General features: G+C 38.3%; 1 protein-coding gene across 1 annotated transcript in view; it reads left to right on the top strand.

Moving 5' to 3' along the window:
* Positions 1-2,101: 2,101 nt before the first annotated feature.
* The window catches only part of LOC150098620 (uncharacterized), a 29,501-nt gene continuing 10,700 nt past the window's right edge, over positions 2,102-20,902 (top strand). Inside the window, exons 1-11 of the mRNA XM_090405290.1 lie at positions 2,102-2,409; positions 2,547-2,701; positions 8,435-8,600; positions 8,709-8,857; positions 11,529-11,734; positions 11,830-12,051; positions 12,154-12,246; positions 12,324-12,542; positions 12,654-12,914; positions 18,543-18,749; positions 18,869-18,956. Of these exons, the coding sequence (XP_090261416.1) occupies positions 2,102-2,409; positions 2,547-2,701; positions 8,435-8,600; positions 8,709-8,857; positions 11,529-11,734; positions 11,830-12,051; positions 12,154-12,246; positions 12,324-12,542; positions 12,654-12,914; positions 18,543-18,749; positions 18,869-18,956 (2,074 nt within the window). The remainder of the gene's footprint in view (positions 2,410-2,546; positions 2,702-8,434; positions 8,601-8,708; positions 8,858-11,528; positions 11,735-11,829; positions 12,052-12,153; positions 12,247-12,323; positions 12,543-12,653; positions 12,915-18,542; positions 18,750-18,868; positions 18,957-20,902) is intronic.

Below are 20,902 nucleotides of genomic sequence, written 5' to 3'. Positions count from 1 at the left end.
CAATCCCTTTGGTCGCAAAGACCTGGGTTCGATTCCCCTCAGTGACGTGAGGAACCTTTATCTGGTCTCTTTCGACTAAAGGTGAGTTAGTCGGTCTCGTACGGTGGTAAGTTTTTTTTTTTTCACTCGGAAACTCGGGTTTTTCTTCCCCCAGAACAGGCAAATCGGTCCCATGAACACACATGGATTAGAGTCATCAATACGTCACAATCAGATGCCAGTCCCGAATCTGGATTAAATTGGGGGATTAGGGAAAGCAATGGTGAACTAACCTGTAAAAATCTCACCAGGAATGCTTTGTGGGAAATGCCTACAAAGTCACCTACGATCGGAAACGACTGAAAAGGGAAAATCAAATGAGATAGCGACATTTCCGACAAAAGAGCATACGCGGTTCTACCCCTTCCTTATCTACTGGAAAAAAAGGGGAAGGGGTGGATTAAACTGACCTTTCTTCCGTGCATTTTTTGCATGACTTAATACAAAGAATACAACCTTTTGATGTAGTTGAATAAACTTTATTTATTTGTTTATTTTTAGCAGAGTTGCAAAGTTACTCTACTGATGCATTGGTACACAATCCTGGACGACTACATTTGACATTCATTTGTTCCAATTAACCGGTATTAACTGAAGAGCAAGTCCTACTCTTCGTTTGCGTGTCATCCTAACTCAGTTAGGCTTAACCATCGGAAATGGATTTCTCCGAGTCTCACCCAATAACGAATTCACGACATGGTTCACCACCAACAGTTATGTGGTAATCAATAAAGATAGTTTTATGAGTTCGGCCTCGCTGACGGACACACACACACACACGCAAAAAAAAAACCCTTTTAACATGATTCGTTTTGCTTGCCATTAGCGAGGTTTGTGTTGGGTTGCTATGGAAACGACACACTTTCACACAGCGTGTCCGTGACGCAATTACCAACGGAGCTAAGCACAAGGGATTCACAATGTAAGCACCCACGATGTGGGGAATGATACACGGGGTCTTTCGGCGGATGTGTGCGTATGTTTAATACGATGTAAAATTGCATTCACCGATGTTTTTTTTTTTTTTTTTTTTTTTTTTTTTTCATTTTCAGCCGATGGAAATACTTCATTAAGGGGTGGAGAGGAATATCAGGGAGAGAACGTTAATGTATTTAAAATAAATAAATAAATAAACCCACCAAGTGCTCAAAACATTACCAATCTCCATGTCACTCTTTTCGTTTTAATACTATTGTCGGGTTCAAAACGGAAACTTAACTCTCCCCATGCTGACTTAATATACACCAAGATCGATAACAAAATATTATCAAAATAGTTTGCTTGATAGTCACATGCGAGGAAAGGATATGATTGGCGCCAGAGAAACTGGAAGCTTTTTTTTTTGCTACCGGTATGTGTGGAACTGTTAGCGTGATTGCCGGTTCTCTTATAAAAGCATACAAAAGGGTGAACTGGAAAACAATTATGAGAAGCTTCTATGTGATTATTGTTCGAAATAAAGGCAGGAGGGATCATTTGATATAACACTACCAAGTGACACCAATGACATCAAGAAATACCGTCATTTAACCTTTGAAAAACATGTTTTTTTTTTTTTTTCCTTTTCCTACTTGGTTTGTTTTTCTGTTCTATCGTTTGTCCTCTTTATGCATAACCAAGGTCACCTGAACTGGATGCATTGATCGTAACCAAGTGAAGTTGTTATGGGCCGATTGTGTTGGCAGCTATGGCAATCGTTCCCTTGGAAACCTATGAAGAATGTCCGTTTTTCTATGACGTCTTTTAATGAGAAGGTATGAGATTAAGAGGATCATGTTTATGGTCTGTGTCCCACTGTGTGCTTGTCTGAGTATCTGTGTTTCTGGAGCTGTTATTATAAGTCGTGAACTTGGTCTTCGAAGCGAGTAAGAAGTCTAATATGATTACATGAGGGTAAGTATGAGCAGTTTTTTTTTTTTTTTTTTTGTGAGGGGTGGACAACAGATACTAACCTTTTTTGATAATGTTTTTGTTTTTCCACTTCCAGAAAGACAGAAATTGCGATGGCTTCAAGAGCGCCACCTCGTCTTAAGTCACGGAATGAGGATGTGCCTCGCTGACAATGAGATTCCACAGCGTTCATGGCAACAACATTGTGGTTGATGAAGGAGGAACGCGTGCTTTCCGTACAGCTTCGTTCTGCGACGCTGTCACCTTTAGCTACAAGCCTTTGCCCACCAACTCCAGGATCTCTGTGGTGTTGGGAGCGAACGAAGAATGGACCGGAGCACTGCGAGTCGGGGTCACTTTACACGATCCTTCAGCAATAGGAGCTGCCGGGGTCCCTCGATATGCCTGTCCGGATCTGACGTCGAAATCAGGATATTGGGCACGCCCCCTACCGGAGAAATGGGCAACCAATGGAACCAGGTGAGCTTTTATCTTGTAAAATAGTATATCTGAAAAAAAAAAATAAACAGTTTCTAAGGAGGAGGTAGCTCCAGTAGGAACATTTAATTTTAGTCAAGAATTAACTTCGCATATTTCATAATTCCTTTCTGGTTTAGGCTCACTTTTTATGTGAACTCTGTTGGACATCTCCAGTTATTTGTGAACAACGAACACAAGGGGGCGTTACTGTTAGGCTTGCCCGTAAAAGAACAATTATGGGTGATCTTGGACCTGTATGGAATAACAGTGTCGGTGAAATTCGTGGCCACAAGTAAGTATCTACTTTACGGATCTAACTTTAGCTTCAAACTGTTTAGTTTCTCTCTGAAGTTTTTTTTTTTATGGTTGTTGAATATCCTTGCCTCAGATAAAAAAAAAGGGGGGTGTTGCGAATTGCTTGAGTGATCTACGAGTTTCTCTTTCATAAATAATGCGTTTAGACTTTATTAATGGATTACTTGAAATAATAAGCAAAAAATTCTTGATCTTTTCAATTGTTTTTGTAAAATTTATTTTTTTGATAGACTCCCTAATTATGGTCCGAATTATTATTTGCCCTACATGGGATAATCCATTTATTCAACAGGATTAACGCAATAGTACTACTGGGTCATAATTTCGCAAACGTTCATAAATTCATCTCCTATCTGAAGACCTTCAGAAACATCCATGCTCATAGTAGGATTGGAACCCACTATTTATTGATTTGAAAGCGGGGATGCTATTTATTCTCTCCCACAAAGCCGGCATTATTTACAAAAAAAGCATCTATATTTTAATATATCGATCTAAAAGAAGAGCCTCAGTCGGTATAGACGAAGCCCCTTTGCTCGGAAAGACCTGGGTTCGATTCCTGTCAGTGACGTGAGCAACCTTTAGCTGGTCTCTTTTGACTAAAGGTGAGTTAGCCGGTCTCATATGCAGGTAACGGGTTTTTTTCACCCCCGGAAACCCTGATTTCTTCAGTTTCGAAACGGATACCCTTTTAGATATGTCTTCAATTGACTAAATAAGCAGAACGCCGATGGAAGCAATTCCAAGCACCAGAGTGGGTTTTTCACAGTATCGAATTCGGTTTTCTTCGATTGCCGTTGAAGTAAACGTGCTATTTTCCTTTCCCACGAACAGGATTAATTCTTTATTTCAACTTTCTCGAGGTCATCACACAACTTTGTGAATTTAATGTTGTTCCTTTCATGTTTTAGTCATGGGTGTAAGATGCCTTTGTAGTCCCACAAGACTGTCAGCATGTTCCCAATGTTTCACAAACAGATTGTACGATAAAGATTTTATTCGACCCGAACGTCTTGTCTCTTTTAGGATTATAGAAATTTTTCTGGTATTAGAAACCTTCCATAGTGCACTTCGTATTCAGTCCACCAACATCTGCGCGGTTATGTACTCAAATATTTCTAAATGAAAATGAGTGCAAACCAGAATCGCATAGCGATTTTTTAAAAGTAAAATTCGCGATTATATGCAGTAGTTTAGGACAGTTCTCTAACAGGATCACGTGCCCAGAGTTATCATGACATCAAAGCTGCATGTGTTGATAGTACGAATGCCTTCCATATGCGTAGTGTATATAGCGATTTGTTTATGTAAAGATATATTAACATATTTATACCATAAAGACATTTTCATATCTTTTCGTTTCTTGAATTAAAGAAATGCAAATACTTTACAATAATCTACAGTATGAGTAAACCCATTCGCGATTGCAAGTTTCTGCTAGAAGAGTGGTAGGATCTTAAATCCCTTTCCACATAGACTAATTAAGACAATTACAAACATCCAATGCCGAGATAGGATTCGAACCCGTGGTTTTTCATTCTCTCTCTCTTGGATATTTTTTCTTTCGACTTACTGTTGATATCTTATCGTAAATATACAGCCTTTTTTAGCTATACTGAATTTTACCATAATAATCGTTATACTTGGCTCATCACTAAGTATAAACCAAGTATAAAGATTATACTTAACATTAAGAAATAGGAAGACAAATACCTGGATAAGATCTCAAACAAGTGTCATGGATATTGTAAAATACATTAAACAGGCTTAGCGGAGATGGGCTGGCCATATTTCCAGATGCAGTGACAGGCGATGGACTAGAAAAACAACAGAGTGGAGACCAATGGAGATGGAGCAAGACAAAGAGGAAGACCGAGAAGAAGGTGGAGAGATGAACTGGAAAAAGATGCTGCAGTGAGATGGACGGGAGAAGCAGAAAACCGAATGGTCTGGGAAAACCATGGGGAAGACCTTCGTCCAGCAGTGGACAGAACCAAATGTTTGAAGAAGAAGAATCTTTATACTCGGCGTTTTTTTTCTGTTTAAATCCATAAGTGATATTGTGATTGAAGAATAGAGAAGGTATAGAGGGGAACTTTACATAGGTACATTACATGAACAGGGTTTAGATGGGCACTCTTGATATTGTCTGTAAACAGATAAAGAGGTATAAAATTGGTATTCTGGGAATCACAGAGACCAGATGGAGAAAGTCACTTCAATAGACAGGATGGTAAGCTAGTTATTTATTTAGGAGGTAAATCAAACATCATGGGGTAGCTATGATACTGCAGATAGTTCAAGCAAGAACCCTTCTTGGTTATGATCTCGTTAATGACAGGATACTTTGTATTCGATTTAAGGCTCATCCCACCAATGTGTCAATCGTGGTAGTTTATGTATCCCCCCCTACTTTTTTGGACTGCCTATCAAGGAGAGATGTACTTTATATCTTATGGGACTTTAATGCAAAAGTAGGAAAGAGTATGAGAGTTAGGCCTGAGTGTGGCTTGTTTGGTCTGGGTGAAACGTAACACCGGTGGCGAAAGACTGTTGGAATTTGCCCATGCTAACAGACTAGTTATTACTAATACTTGCTTCCATAAACACTCACAACGGACCTATACTTGAATATTTAACTAATAGGTCAAGGCACCAGATTAATTACTTCCTCCTGGCTCTCTCCCACCAGAGATGCTTGTCTTGGAGCAGACTGTGGTACAGGCCATCAGCGAGTAAAAGCCAAAGACCAAGACTCCGAAACTTTCCAAGTCAGGCACATCCCACTAGACTGGTGGGATGTGCCTGAGTGGGTTCACAGAAGAAACATCAACTCATTTGGATGATCTTTTGCAGACTAATGAAGAGAACTCACCTGAAATGCTTTGGGAATGAGTCAAGGTTATAATACAGGATACAGTCTAGAAGTATCTCGCCCCAGACCAAAAGACCCATGGATATCAAATTCAACATGGAATCGAATCGAAAGAAGGCAGCTAAAAATACTGAGAAACACAGGGACTGAAGAATATAAGATATTACATAGAGAAGTCAGAAGAGCCATCAAGCAGGATAAGGAAAGGTTTTATACTAATAAATGTAAAGAGATAGAGTTTTAGATGAGGAGGCACAATTATAAAAGGATGTTTTGTTTAGTTCGTGACCTAAAGTACGTTTAAGCCCAAATTAAATGTCATCAAAGACAGGAAAGGAGCATTACTAATAGAAGAATTGGAAATCAAAAACAGATGGGAAGAATACTCTGAGGAACTGTACCATAGAGTGGATAAAGAAAATTTGGAGGAGCCCTCTCACCGAGAAAATTCCGATTTGGAACTTCCTCCACTTAGGCATGAAGTTGAAAGAGCAGTTAAGCAGCTTAACAGCAATGTAATGCCTCTGGTGCAGATGGAATCCCAGCAGAGGGAATGGAAAGCTAAGAGTGTTTAATAGATTGATCACAGTGATAGAGGAGACAAGAAAATGGCCCACAGACTGAAGGAAATCGATTTTCATACCACTACATAAGAAGGGAAATATGAAGGATTGCAAGAACTATAGAACTATTAGTTTAATATCTCATGCAAGCAAGATTTTATTAAAGATCATTCTAAATAGGATCGAGGCCAAAGTTGAGGCAGAAATGCGAGAACAACCAGGTTTTAGGAAAGATAATGGTACTAGAGATCAGATCCTTTGCCTCAGACAAATCATAGAAAAGTACACACAATTTAGAATCCCTATGGTAATGTGTTTTATAGACTGCTCTAAAGCTTTTGAAGGTATTCAGCATGTGAAACTGTTGGAAGTAAGGAATATGATGGGATTTCCTCAATACACTATCAGGTTGGTATCTAACTTGTACTGTGAGCAAAAAGCCACGCTGATGATATCGTCCTGTCTTAAGCTCGTCCAATGCTTGTAGCGTTGGATAAGTTTAAAGCAGGAATCGAGATAGGTGGTAGATTGATCAGTAATCTGAAATGATACGCTGATGATACAGTACTTCTTTGTAATGACAAGGATGAACTAGGACAAATTCTTTAAAGAAGTTAACAAGATCAGTAAGAACAGAGGGCTTCAGCTTAATCCTAACAAGACAAAGATTTTGGTTTTCAAAGGAAATACAGGCATAGAAGCTCCAGCAAGGCGTACCTTAGTGGAGAAAGAATTAAGGAAATTAGCAAGTTCGAGCACCTGGGATCCCTTATTAATGCGAAGAATTGCTGGTCAGAAGACGTCAGAAAAAGATTAGAAATTGCTAAAACAACAGTCAGAGATCTGGAAGGATGGCTCTATCTCCACAGGAACAAAGTTGAGGATTTTGGATGCAGTTATTTTTCCAACAGTGACGTATGGATATGAGACTTGGAGCCTAAAGAAGTCTGATAAGAAAAGATAGCTACTTTGAGATGTGGTGTTACAGAAGGCTGTTGAGGACATCACATGCTGAAAGGCGGACAAATTGATGGGTGCCAGAAAGGATGTATTTTAAGACTCCTTAAGGATATTGAAAATTGAAATACTTTGGACAAATTGAAAAGATGGAAGGAAGACTTCTGAAAACAGTAATAGAAGGTAAAATTCCTTGAAAAAAGAGGAAGAGATATACCCTCAATGAGATTAATGGATGCTGTCTGGAGTGACTAATCTTGAGTTGAAACCTCCAGAAACGCATACCGTATTTACTGGAATATAACTCGCCCTCGCGTATATCTCGCACCCCTGATTTTACTTGACGAAAAAAGAAATTAAAAAGAGTCACATCTTTCGCACACGTTTTACGCACACGAGAAAAGTTTAAAACTTTAGGAAATAGATAATGAATGTTGTTATGGCAGTTTCAGATATTTTGGAATTCGGTTGAAGAGAATCAACATTTCAACTCAACAATCGTCGGCTTTCCTTTGTGGTTGAGTCCCGCGATCTTGTTAATACCGCACCAATCTTATGCGACACCGGAAGTAGCGAATAGTAGATTCTTGGTAAGTCATACCTATTTTCAGTATGATTCCGAAATGATAAAAAGGACAAACAATCATGAAACTGTTAGTTTTAATTTAATTACAGAAGCATTGTCGCTAAATATTCAAAAATATCACGTGATGAAGGGAAGCGGCCGATCGCGTAAATAACGTCGATAATTAACATCTAAATACATTCATTTTATAAATAACGTGAGCAATTATAAATGATAATACTGAGAATTTAATTATAAGCTTCCGTTTAATTTTTTCCTGAAAAACGTTAGTTTCCGCATATATCTCCCACCATGATTTTTTAACTTTGATTTTAGTGAAAAAAGTGCGAGTTATATTCGAGTAAATAAGGTACAACAGGACCACCTGGCAAGGACTTGTGTAGACGTCACCGAGCATCTGAGTGACCATACGGCATCTCTTGATGTCCAACGAATAGATGGATGATGAGCGAAACATTGCAAAAGAATTCTGGTTTTTCAAAATAAATACATTTTTGCAATTTAAAAATATTCACAGATTTTAATGGACGCCCAAATGCTTGCAGATTTTGGATTCGAAATATTCAATTGATAGCTGCAGATCTTATAGGGTAGGCAAGTAACGACGTTGAATTAGAATGTACTGAATTAGATGTCCAATGCAAAGGTGAAACTAACTTCCATTATCCTATACTTGTATTTATTCCTTACGAAATTAAACTCGTTTATTTATTTATTTGTTTATGCTAGCTGGAAGTGCCCCAATAGAGGTTGTTGCTCGTGGACCCGAAGCTCTCTTGGCTTATCAGCAAGCGTGTACAAAAGGCAGTGTTTCCTCTTATCGAACACGAATAGCACTTGTGGGGCCACCTGGTGGTGGTAAGACTTTTCTGAAACGGATCCTGTTAAATTTAGGGTACGTAAAGTTTCTCCCTCTCTCTCTCTCTCTCTCTCTCTCTCTCTCATACACACACACACACACACTACTTATCATTTTAATCTTATTATTATTTTAATATTCTAGTGATTCTACAGAAGACGAACAAATGGACGATATTATCGCTACGTGCTTGTGCCAAAACAGTAGAGATGCTCAAGGTGATCCGTGGAAAGTGCTGCCATCTGGTGGAAATACGGATAACAAATCAGAAAACGAACACCAGTGCAGTTTAGGTAAGCTTGAATACCTTAAGAAAACCAACAGTTTTCTGAATGAAATTCAGGTAATAAGGAGGTCACCTCGCAGGTTACCTCCTAGCTTGTCTGTAGTATTAAAATGCCATTTTAATTTTTTTTATGTATGAAGCATTTTTCACATAATAAAATATTTTAATATAATGTCTTATAATGGATTAGTTTTTTTTGTATTTGACTTTGTTGGCGGTGATTTTACGCGAACATTTCTGGTTTCGATTCTGAACGTTTACAAGGTGCTTTAAAGGTATCCTGGATGATTTGAACGATATGGTTTAGTTTAATAAATATCTGCCGTAAGCTTGGGAAAATTGAAACATCGCTGAGGGAATTCGCTTGTGGTTCACTTATGCTCGCACACAAATGCACATCTTGCATTTCATGTAATCCCATACATGAACATAGAGAGGAGACTGGGATCCAGCGATTGAAGAAGCGATATTGGAAGAAGCAACAGAGGTTGCGAACCTCCATTGATTATTCAAATATCGGTTAATATTCCGAGTGAAATGCGAAAGTGTTCTCATGCTGTAATCCATCATTTTTAATGTCCGCATAGAAAAATTCTGTAAGAGGACTAACAGTTTCTTTTTGTTAATATCTTGGACTCTTCGTGTAACCTATTTGTCTAGAAATGGTCTCAGGAATAAAAACTCGAAATATTAACATCTGGATGTCTTTTTAGCGAATTGAAAGTAAAGAATTAATAACAGAAATGCGTGTTTAAGCTAGAAATAACAGAAGATAGACCGCAGAAATGCGTGTTTTACCGAGAAATAACAGAAGATAGACCGTAACTTTCGTTTTCAATCTAACCATCCCCTAAAGGTTGTGAACCAGTAGCACATTAGTAATTAGCATCGTGAGCAGTCTAAGGATTTTTCTATTTTTTAAAAATTATTTTATTTTATTTTTTATGTTATTTATTTTTTTTACATAAATGTTTTTGTGCGTTTGTTATTTTTTATCGTTGTACATGATTTATTATAAGAGAATTTTTTAATGTACACGCGACTAAGATTTCTAAATGAGCCAAATATTATTATTATTATTTGAGATTTCCAAGGAGTCAAGGACTCATCGAGTGAGGCTATAAATCACCCAACCCAGCTGTCATAACTTCTCTTAAATATCATTCACGCTAGATGCACTCACTACCCCTAAGGGGAAGTTATTCCATTCACTCGCTGTTCTCTAGTAATAAAACCTAGCTCTTACCCCTTTCTTGACAGCAAATAAATTTAACTTCCGTTGATTCTTCCTCGTGTTCTCTCTCCACCTTCCACATAATGAAAAATTTCATCAGTTGATATTCCATAAACCCATTCAAAAGTTTATAGACCTCAATCATATCACCCCTCTTTCTCCTGTTAATCAGAGTCTGTAATCCACATACTCGCAATCTGTCCTCATAATCTAAATCCCATAATCCAGATATAATCTTTGTAACTCTTCTTTGCACCCTTTCCACAGCTTCTTCATCCCCTTGGAACCCGGGAGACCAAATCTGCGCACAGTAATCCAGGTGTGGTCTTATCAAAGCCTTATAAAGAGGCAAAATGACTTCCTTATCCTTACATGTCAAGGTTCGCAATTATCCTCTGAGTTGTATTTGCAACTTTTGCTATGTGACCTTTGAACTTTAAATTCCTATCCACCAATACTCTCCACAATAAGATCCTTGTCTCTTCAGTTTCTTGTAGCATAACCCCGCTAATATAATATGCCGCTGGATCTCTAATCACGCCAAAGTGCATTACTTTACACTTACTAACATTAAACTGACAACCATTTTCGTTTGTCCAGATTTCCAGCCTATTCAAATCATTTTCTAATTGCTGAATATCAGTAGCATCCCTGATTGCCCTGCCTATCTTCGCATCAGCAGCAAACAATTGCAAATCTGATGATAGATCCTGCTTGATGTCATTAATGTATAGATTGAACAATAATGGCCCAAGGACTGAACTCTGAGGTACACTTCTGCTTACCTTAAATCTGGTAGATTTCCATCCAGTGTATACCACTTTTTCATATCTGTCTATCAACCATCCTCTGATCCATGTCAAGAGTTTATATTCCGGTCCCATATTCTTTAGTTTACGTAAGAGCGTTTCGTGTGGTATCCTATCAAATGCCTTAGAAAAATCCAACATTATCATAGTGTATCCATTTCCTTTATCCCACTCGACCGTAACATTGTTATAAAATCTGAGCAAATTGCTAAAACATGACCTTCCTTTAGTAAACTCATGCTGTTCCTTGCAGAGTATAGCATCCTACTATCATACATTCCTTCCATTCCTGTGATATCATTCCTGAGCTGAGACTCAAGTTATACAAACGTGAAAGGCGTGGCCAGTTCGGCTGAACATTCCTTTAGCAAACGGGATGATATCCTTAACATTCCCAAAAAATCAGCCCAGGTTGCACTTCAATTTTTGGCATGCACTGTATTTCACTTATGCAAAATTCAGCTGCCGAGTTAATCAATTCTCTGTCTTTTGTTCTGATGTAGATCAAATTAGCATGTTAGCATTCACGCAATATATTATATGAAACTTGGCGTATTTATACACCAGTATTCTATTTGTTTTTCTTCGTTGTTCATGCCTATTTTCTTTTGTGTTCTTTTTAACGTATTGAGCAGATGAAGGAACGGAAGAGGATTATTTTTATGCAATTGCAACGAATGTGGTCCGAGAGTTGATGGTTCAAAAGAAAAAGAAGCAAGAAGAACGCAAGAGGACTCCGTTGGTGAGAAGTGCTTTTCGATTGCAATCCAGCATCTCAAAGATTGCTCCGGCAACTCGGTCAAGTGTCAAAGAGCAGGAAAATGGGTCAATTAAGCACATGGTAAGGTTTTCAGCAAGTTCGCTTAATACAAATCAAGAATTTTACAAAGCATCTTTGAACTTGAGCAAAGTTTATACCCTGAAATATCTTTTAAGTTCCAGAGAGATGTTATCGATTCGAAGTCTTCAAAGAACGAAGAAATTCCAGATGATCTACCTCATAGGGTGGTGGAACTGGTGGAGACAATGCTCCGTGAAGCAGACAGCACTCAAGATTGGGAGAAGAAAGAGAGTGAGAAAAATGGACCTGGAAAGTCAATGGTGACTTTTAGTTTGTGGAATTTCAGCGGCCATCCGAAGTTTTTCATCCTTCACCAGGTGAGCTTTAAGTATTTGTTGATATTCTACGTGGGACATTCAAGCGCCTTTCATTGGGAAAGCATTATTTTCACTAAACGAAATTGATTTTTACTTCATTAGCTGTTCCTCTCCCCTCAAGCCATTTATGTCCTAGTGTTTGACCTGAACAGGGACCTTGATTCACCAGTACCTCTAAGTCCAGGTTGCATTGGGGTGAGTATACGTTCCTTTGTTTATAGTGCAGTTTTTAATGAGCTCTTTGGGTTTCTAAGAATGTCCTCTGATTGCAGATGGAAGTACCTCCAGCCAGTCACTTATCTGCCTTATGTTTCCTTCATCTCTGGCTCTCTGCGATTCACACTATAGTTTCTCACACGAGTAGTGAAGAGGACCTACGAAGACCTTCAGGCCACGTCCAAGTTCCTGGTTCTATCCTCTATCCTACCGTGGTTATCGTTGGCACCTTAAGGGAACCTTTGGATCCTGATCCTGAAATAAGGAAATCTATGGTCAGTTCTATCAAAGAATATAGTCGTTTTAAATCTCTAAACTAAACTAAAACTAAAAGGAGGTCAATGCTTGCAAATTGCTCAATGCTGTGATTTTTCTTTTATTTGTAGGTGGAACACAAATTTAACAGAATCAAAGAGAGTCTTCAGAACAAACCGTATTATCAACACGTCCTTCCCTCCTATTTCGTTGTTAGTGGTGAGAATACTGAGGATGACGAAACTGCTATACGAGATCTGAGGAAGCAGCTGGAAGATGTGGCGTTTCAGCAGGCTCACGTAGGAATGGAGATTCCTCTCAAGTGGATCGCATTCGAGAGGGCTCTAGAGAGGTTGTTGGAGCGAGAAGTTTTCCAGGCTGATATTAACAAAGTAAGGAAGTTGTCTCTTTTCTCCATGCATTATTGTTTCCTAGAAACTGAAATCATAACTTCCGCGATATGACCATTGCACATCTATTATGAAGTCAACAAAGAAACACAGCCTACAGAAACATTAGTCTAGCCACTAGCTAACTGAAAACATCATCCGGAAAAACAAAACAAAACAAAGTCAATGATATTTGAAAACTATCAGCCTGTACAAGATACCTTCTTCTTCTTCTGCAGCTTTTCCCACTTAAGTAGGGTCGCTGTTTGTGGGTCTCCTCCACAACCTCCTGTCTTGGGCTGTAGCCACATCCAATTTCTTCATCCTCAAGTCCTCTTCCACCAACTCCCTCCATCTCTTCTTTGGCCGTCCGCGCTTCCTCTTCCCCTGCACATCCATCTGCATGACCTTTCTTCCCACATACTCTTCCTCCCTCCTCATCACATGACCAAACCATCTCAACCTTGCCTCTTGTATCTTTGCTCCTAAGTTCGTAACTTTCACTGTTCCCTTCACGTAGTCATTTCTCAGACGATCCTTTCTGGTCACACCGCACATCCACCTAAACATTCTCATCTCCGCTACCTCCATCCTGCTGATGTTATTTTCCCTCAGGGCTATAGTTTCCATAGCATACGTCATAGCTGGTCTCACTACTGTGCTGTAGATTTTGCCTTTAAGAATTGATCGGTACCCTCTTATCACATAGCACTTCAGCCATCTCTCTCCAGTTCCTCAATCCTGCATCCGACTTCCTTCTCAGCCTCACCATCCTCTTTCATTGTTGAACCTACGTATCTAAAGTCACTGACCTTCCTGATGACATTTCCTTCCAGCTCTAGATCTGTCTCCTGGCTGCCATCCACTTTGCAACACATATACTCTGTCTTACTTCTGCTCAGTCGCATACCTCTCTCTTCCAGTACTTTCCTCCAACTTTCCAGTTTAGCTGCACTTCTTCTCTTGATTCTGCACACAGCACGATGTCATCTGCATACAACATAGTCCAAGGCGCGTCTTCTCTCACCTCCTCCGTCACCACCTCCATCACAATATTAAACAGGAACAGACTTAATGCTGACCCTTGATGCAAGCCAACTGTCACTGGAAAACTTCTGTCTCTCCCAGGCAGGTTCGAACTCTTGTCTTCACATTTCTGTACATCTCCTGCACCAACTTGACATATTTCTCCGGTACCTTCTTCTCCCTCAGACACCTCCAGACTTCTTGTCTTGACACTCTATCATACGCTTTCTCCAGATGAATAAATACCAGGTGTAGCTCCCGTTGCTTCTCTCGAAACTTTTCCATCATCTGTCGTACCCCAAAGATAGCATCTGTGGCCGATCGACCAGGCATGAAGCCAAATTCTCCATTGCAATCTCCACCTCCTTCCTCGGTCTGCCATCAAGAACCCTTTCTAGGATTTTCATTGTGTGGGACATCAACTTTATTCCTCTATAATTCTTACTGTTTGTGCCACCCCTTTAGTCTTGTAGATGGGGACAAGAGTATTTTCCCCTCCATTCCTCGGACATATTTGACTGTTGACAAACTTTTATTAACAGGTCCCACACCAGGTCAATTCCCTCTTACCCCAGTGCTTTCCAAGCCTCCACTGGGATCCTGTCAGGGGCCCACCGATTTTCCATTCTTCATCCTCTTTATGGCCTCCTTCACTTCCACTTTACTAATGTTCTGCACCATCCCCTCATTAGGCTCCCCATCTTCTCTGTGAGTCCTTGCATTTTCTTCATTCAAAAGCCCTTCAAATTATATTCTCCATCTGTTTCTTATATCCACATCCTTCCTTAACACTTTCATTGCCAAGCTGAAAATTGGAATTTCGTGTGGTGGCCAAATTTATTTTACTTTTTTATTTAGTTAGCGACATCCACGCGATAACGCGTGATCGACCGTTTGGTGAGAACTCGCATCGCGCGATATCGCGTGATTGGCAATGAACGTGTTAATATCCTTCCTCCAGAGTATTTGATCTGCTTCACATATACGATGTCCTTTTGTGTCTTATTTTTGCATTTTTGCCAATCAATAAATCTTTCTCTGTACTTCTCCTTCCTTTGTTTCTAATTGATCATAAAGGTCTTGATACGCCATGGCCTTCGCCTGTGCAACAACTCTCTTGGCTTCTCGCTTTTTTTCTCTGTACTCCTCTCTGTCCTCTTCCACTCTTGACTCGTCCCACTTCTGCTTTGCCTTCCTCTTAGCATCTTGTACATTATTTTTTCACCATCAATTCTCCTTTTGTTCTCTAATCTTTCCGGATGTTTCACCAAGCACCTCAATTGCACAGCTTAGAATTACTTTGAAATTATGTATCCACCAGTCTTCTACACTTTCTAGCCTATCCGAAATCCTCTCTAACATCCTCTCCCTAAAACGGTTCCTTACATTCTCTTCTTTTAAGCGAAACCACTTAATTGTCTTCCTCTCATCGCTTCCAAAGGTTTCTATCTTCGACTTTATTTTAAAGTCTGCGCACAGCAGCCGGTGTTGCTGCGCCACCTGATCTATTGGGATTATCTTACAATTTGTTACTGCCTTAAGATGCTTTCTTCTAGTCAAAAGGTAGTCAATCTGTGAACTATTGTTTCCACTTCTGAATGTTATCAAAATGCTCTTCCCTCTTACAGAAAAAGAGTTCACAATTGCCAGATCTTCTCCAAGATCCAGTTTCATTCCCATGATCCTGTCGTTCCTCCTACCCACTTCCAGTACTTCGCTCTTCATTCTGCCACACACCACAATTCCGACACCATTTCTTCCCTCTTTATTCGCTCCAGAGTAGAACAATTTATACCGGTCTCCTAGTCCCTTCGCCTTTTCCCCTTCCACTTTGTCTCCTGCACGCATAAAATGTCCAACTTCCTCATCATGTCTTCCACTTCTCTTCCCCTTCCAGTCATGCTTTCAACATTCAACGTTCCCACTCGCAACCTTCTCTCCACCTGCTGGGCTCGCTTCTTTAACCGCACCCGCCCTTGATGCGGTAGTCCTCGTCCACTTCTCGCAGCTGTGGGGCAATGTGGCAGCTCGTCGCTTAAGGGGTACGCCCTAGCCCTTGGCACACTTTCTTTTCGACTCATTTGATCATAGCTAGAGCTGGCAGTGAAGTTTAATGACCGGATGCCCTTCCTGACGTTAACCTTTGCCATTTATCCGGGCTTGGGACCGGCACCTATTGAGGCTAACTTGTCCCCTTCAGTGACTGCAATAGGCGAAATGATATAGCAAGATAGAAAAGATTCACCCCTAGCCCTCGAATACTCTAATAGCATTGGGGTAAGGAGCAAGAAGAGAAAGAAAAAGCAAAGAAAGAAGGGGAGAGGACCAGTCTACAGATAATATAACATATGTATATTACATGAAGTAAGGCATGGTCCAGCATCAGGTACCTCGGATTTGCCACGTCCGTACTCACTAAAGTGAGCCCATGAGGATAGCCTACAAGATACCAATTCCATTAAAACCTATTGCTCAGATCAGTACTGAGCGATATCTAGGATTTCACCTGAATGGTAATCTGCAAAATAGACTAGAATAGTTGCAGGGAAAACTGTATCGATTTAAACACATCGGCCCTAATTTACATAAAAATAGTTTAATACATTATGTGAATACACCTTCAGATACGTAATAACAACACACGCATTCTGTGCACTGACTACAAAGTAGACAGATTACGAAACAGTGCAATATAAAATGGAAAAAATGATTTTCTGGGAACAATAGAAGATGATGCCCCCCCCCCCCCGCGCCACCCCACACACGGACGGAGCAAAGCATTGCGCTGTCTGCGTGCGTGTCTATTATCACGTGTTCTAAACACAGGTTATGAAATACTGTTTCGATCGGGACTATGGAACAAAACGGACATGAAATAACATGACTGCAATCAATAATCGACGTAACATTTAAACATGATAATCGATGTGTTAAAGCCACCTGGAGCTTTTACATATCCGACATGATAACAAACTGAAGAGAGAGAGAGAGAGACCTTGGGACATATAAAGAACTGAAAACACGTTATTACTATAGGGACATTGTCCAATGCAACATGGCTTCATCCTATTCACCACCAGTATATTATATCGCACATGAACGGATATTCTATGATTTATACATGCACGCGCGTGTATGTATGTGTGATCGATCAATTTTAAATGCCAAACCATAAATATGCGATACTTTGAAACCTGTGGTTGTCGTGATGTGTATAAGGAATCCAAACCACCAACTCATAGCAATCCAGAATCATTCACAGATAAGCGAAACAAAAAGTTTAAATATGTCCATAAGAACCAGAAACAAGCATCTGTGTCAAATAAAAAAAAAACAAAAACGGTGTCCTTTAAAAGGAAACGATAGCATTTATTCAAGTTTTTTACTACTATAAATATATTTCTATATGTACAGTAAAATATTTATAAAATTGTATTAATAACTTTATTCATAAACTTTAACGTGAGAAGTGTTCAAGTGATCACTTTCAAATGGGTTTTGCTTCGCTTTGTTATCGAATTTATTCAACAATTAAGTGGAATAAAGATGAAACCAATGTTATATTTTTATTTTCTGTTATTGATATTACAATTTCATTATTTCACTTTACGATCACCAGATGGAGTCACTGTATCTTCCTTACTGATATCCTTAGAAATCTTAATTTTCGAAGAATAAAAATGGACGAGTATATGTTGTTCATTTAAAATTTTAAACCCTTTTTTTTTTTTTTTGTAAAAAAATGTACAAATAAATATTTATACATTTTAATTTCTTCTGTGCGTCTTGAAATTTCATGAAATACTATATAACCATGTTGTTCCCTAACAAGGCATTAAGAAATAATTATCATTTTATTTTAGTATTTTTTATGTTCTCTTATTTATTTATTTTTATTAAAGTAATGTATCTCTTTCTGCAACTCTATGTTGGTTCTTGTCTTACATTAACACTTAACGAAGTGGAACAAAATTAATCATATATTATGTAGAAACTGGTTGTAGATTATATTGATCGCCGGTGTGTGACCATCACCAAGGCAACCATTACGACGTGAGCCTTATTCGAAGCTAATTAAAATGAAAAAAAAAAGAATAATGCGAAAAGAACAGGATAATAAAGAAACAATAAATAAGAAGAAACGTGACAAATAAAAGATAAAAGAAAGATATTAAATTAAATAAATAAGAAAATAATGAAATAGAAAATCGCAATAAATAAATAAGTAAACAAAATAAAAGACAAGAAAGAAATAATGAAGACTAAATAGTTATAAAGAAGACAACGAAACAGCTAAATAATAAATAAATGGGAAAATGACTGAAAAATAAAACAGAAAAATAAAAAAATAAATAAATAAAATAAAACAGGAAATTAAACAGAAAAGAAAAAAGAAAATGCAATAAACAAAACACACACACACACAGACACACACACAAAGAACAAAACAAAGACACAAAGTAAAGAAAATTACTTTAAATAACAGACCTCAACTTCAAAAACGGGAAGAATGGATGGTTGTTGAAAGAGTAGTGTCTTGTTTTAAGTGTTAGTTAGATGCAGGTTCAGTCTTATTTTAATTTTTGACTCTTTCTGTTTCTATAGCTTTCTGAAGTAGCTCGATTAGAAGGAATAGAATCAGAAGAAGAATTCAGGTCCATGATTCATTTCTATCACCATCAGGGAAAGATCTGGCATCTTGGATCCGAGATTGTAGACGACAGAGAAGCCGAAAGATGTGGAGAGGTGGTTTTGAAACCACAGTGGTTTATTGACTACATCTATCGTCTGTTCGACGTCTACGGGCAGAGGGTAAGCGGTCTGTTTAGTACGGATAATATAATTAGCGAGATTGCTAGAAATGTCTTCATTTTTTGCCGTATTTAACAAACTGTTTACTTTACTTTTTTTTTCCCGTTATGGCTTCCCAGCGAGTTCTTCATGCCGATGAAAATACTTCAGACACGGAGGTTCAAGCAGATTCCGAGAGCCACCTCATTAGCGATGGTATTGTTCATGGTAACTTCCTGGAGAAGTTATGGCCTAATGCTTTCCACCACAAAATGGCTCTCCTGAGGATTTTGGATGCCGCTGATATTGTTTCCGAAATTGATATCACCAAGGTGTTTATCTTTTTTTTTTTTTTTAAGATTAATGCAAATCTGTGTTTGTATTTATTTATACTGAGAATCTGCGCCATTTGTGGTTGTTAGGAACATTGCAAAAAATGAATGACGCCATTTATTTAAATCAAGGGGATATTAAATCCCACATTGTTTTAAAGCCGAATAAGAAACTCAAAGATTAGAATCAGAGAGTTTCATGCAGAATATAGCCGAAAATAATGTGGATTTAATATCCCCTTAATTTAAATAATGTTTATATCACCGAAATGAAGCCTGTTGGCTCTTTATATTTAAGTAACTTAATGGTTGCACCTTCTTCGGAAACTCGTATAGCAGAGTATATAAGTTCTTTTCGCTATACACTTTGGTATTAGGTCTAGCTACTCACTGATGAAGCCTCAAAAAGGGCTGAAACCGGTCTGGTTAGTGACCTTCCGCCATAATGCAATAACAGCATACATTTCCTAGGAAATGTGTTTTACATCATGGAAAATACCAAGAATAGCGATCAGAACTTTACCGACTTTGCTGCGAGTTCTCCGGTATTGTACTACGTACTAGGGTCACTTGCATTAGCTCACGCTAGTGATCGCCGATACTTTATAGTTTACTATATTCGGCATGAAACTCTCTGATTCTAACCTTTGAGTTTCTGATTCGGTTTTAAAACAATGTGGGATTTAATATCCCCTTAATTTGAATAATGTTTATATCGCCGAAATGAAGCTCTTTATATTTAAGTAAATGAATGACACCGTTTCTTAGAATCCTGTAGCTTGAATTCGTATTGAAATGTGTACGAAATCGGCCTACGCAACACCAAGAAAGAATTACTGTATATAAGCTGTACCAGGAAAAAAAAAGATTAAAATTAGAGCTGACTACAACATTCAAACAACAGTAACTGATTGAAACAGCTATAATTCTCTATAAGTAATGAAACAGCTATAAGTATTTATAAAACCAAATGAATTTTAAACAAGTCGAATAAGAAAATTCGGAGATCAATGTTCCTAAATTAAAATTGAAATGTTCCTAAGTTAATTTTTTAACAGCAGCATGTATAGTAGCTCTGGTTATGGAGGTGCGTGCTGATTGAAGTCTGCACCTCCATAACCGGCTTCTCCACCTGGCTAGTCTTAATTTAGATGTTTCTTGCTTGTAATTTATTTGGGTAAGGATATAAAACCACTATTGGCGCATGTCATTTTGTTTCTATAAGAGATTATGCGTAAAAGTATAAACATCTGCACGGCAGTGAAATACGAGCATAGGGAATATGTTATCAATATTTAAATTATTATGTTTTTCAGATAGAACTTAAAATATTAATAAATGAGAAATGTTAAATTAATACTTCCTAGAAACGTTTTTTTTTTTCAGCACTGAATTTGACTAAAATGCTTTTTTATTTATTTAGGAGCCAGTGGAATTCCAGGATGGTGTGACGAAGCCTCACTTTGTTCCTTGGCTTACCGAATCAGAGCAGACTAATAACCTTTGCCCTGATTCCTTGTCGAAATGCTTGGTTCTGGTGGTGGAGTTTGTTCCGTTGCTTCCAGGCAAGTTATTGCTGATTGATGTGTCTGCGGGGATGGGTTAAAAGTCTAAAGTAAAAATATAAACTAGAAATCTCAATACAAAAGGAAATGAAACACAAGATTTGTTTTATAATTTGTTTTTATATAGTAAGTTTAATAACTTTCTGTAGAATCAGGGGATGGTTTTGTGCTGCTGTTAAGTTTATCAGTTAATAAATAGAGCCAAGGAATCTTGACTTATCTAAAAATACAACTCAAGATTATCTAGTTGGAAACATAAATAGTAGTATCTGTATCA

Source organism: Typopeltis vanoorti, chromosome 15 (genome assembly GCF_054136105.1).
Source record: "Typopeltis vanoorti isolate ZY-2024b chromosome 15, IOZ_Tvanoo_1.0, whole genome shotgun sequence".
NCBI classification, from domain to species: Eukaryota; Metazoa; Arthropoda; class Arachnida; order Uropygi; family Thelyphonidae; genus Typopeltis; species Typopeltis vanoorti.
Note: the sequence above shows the minus strand (reverse complement) of the source record. Positions and strands in the feature narration are given on the sequence as shown.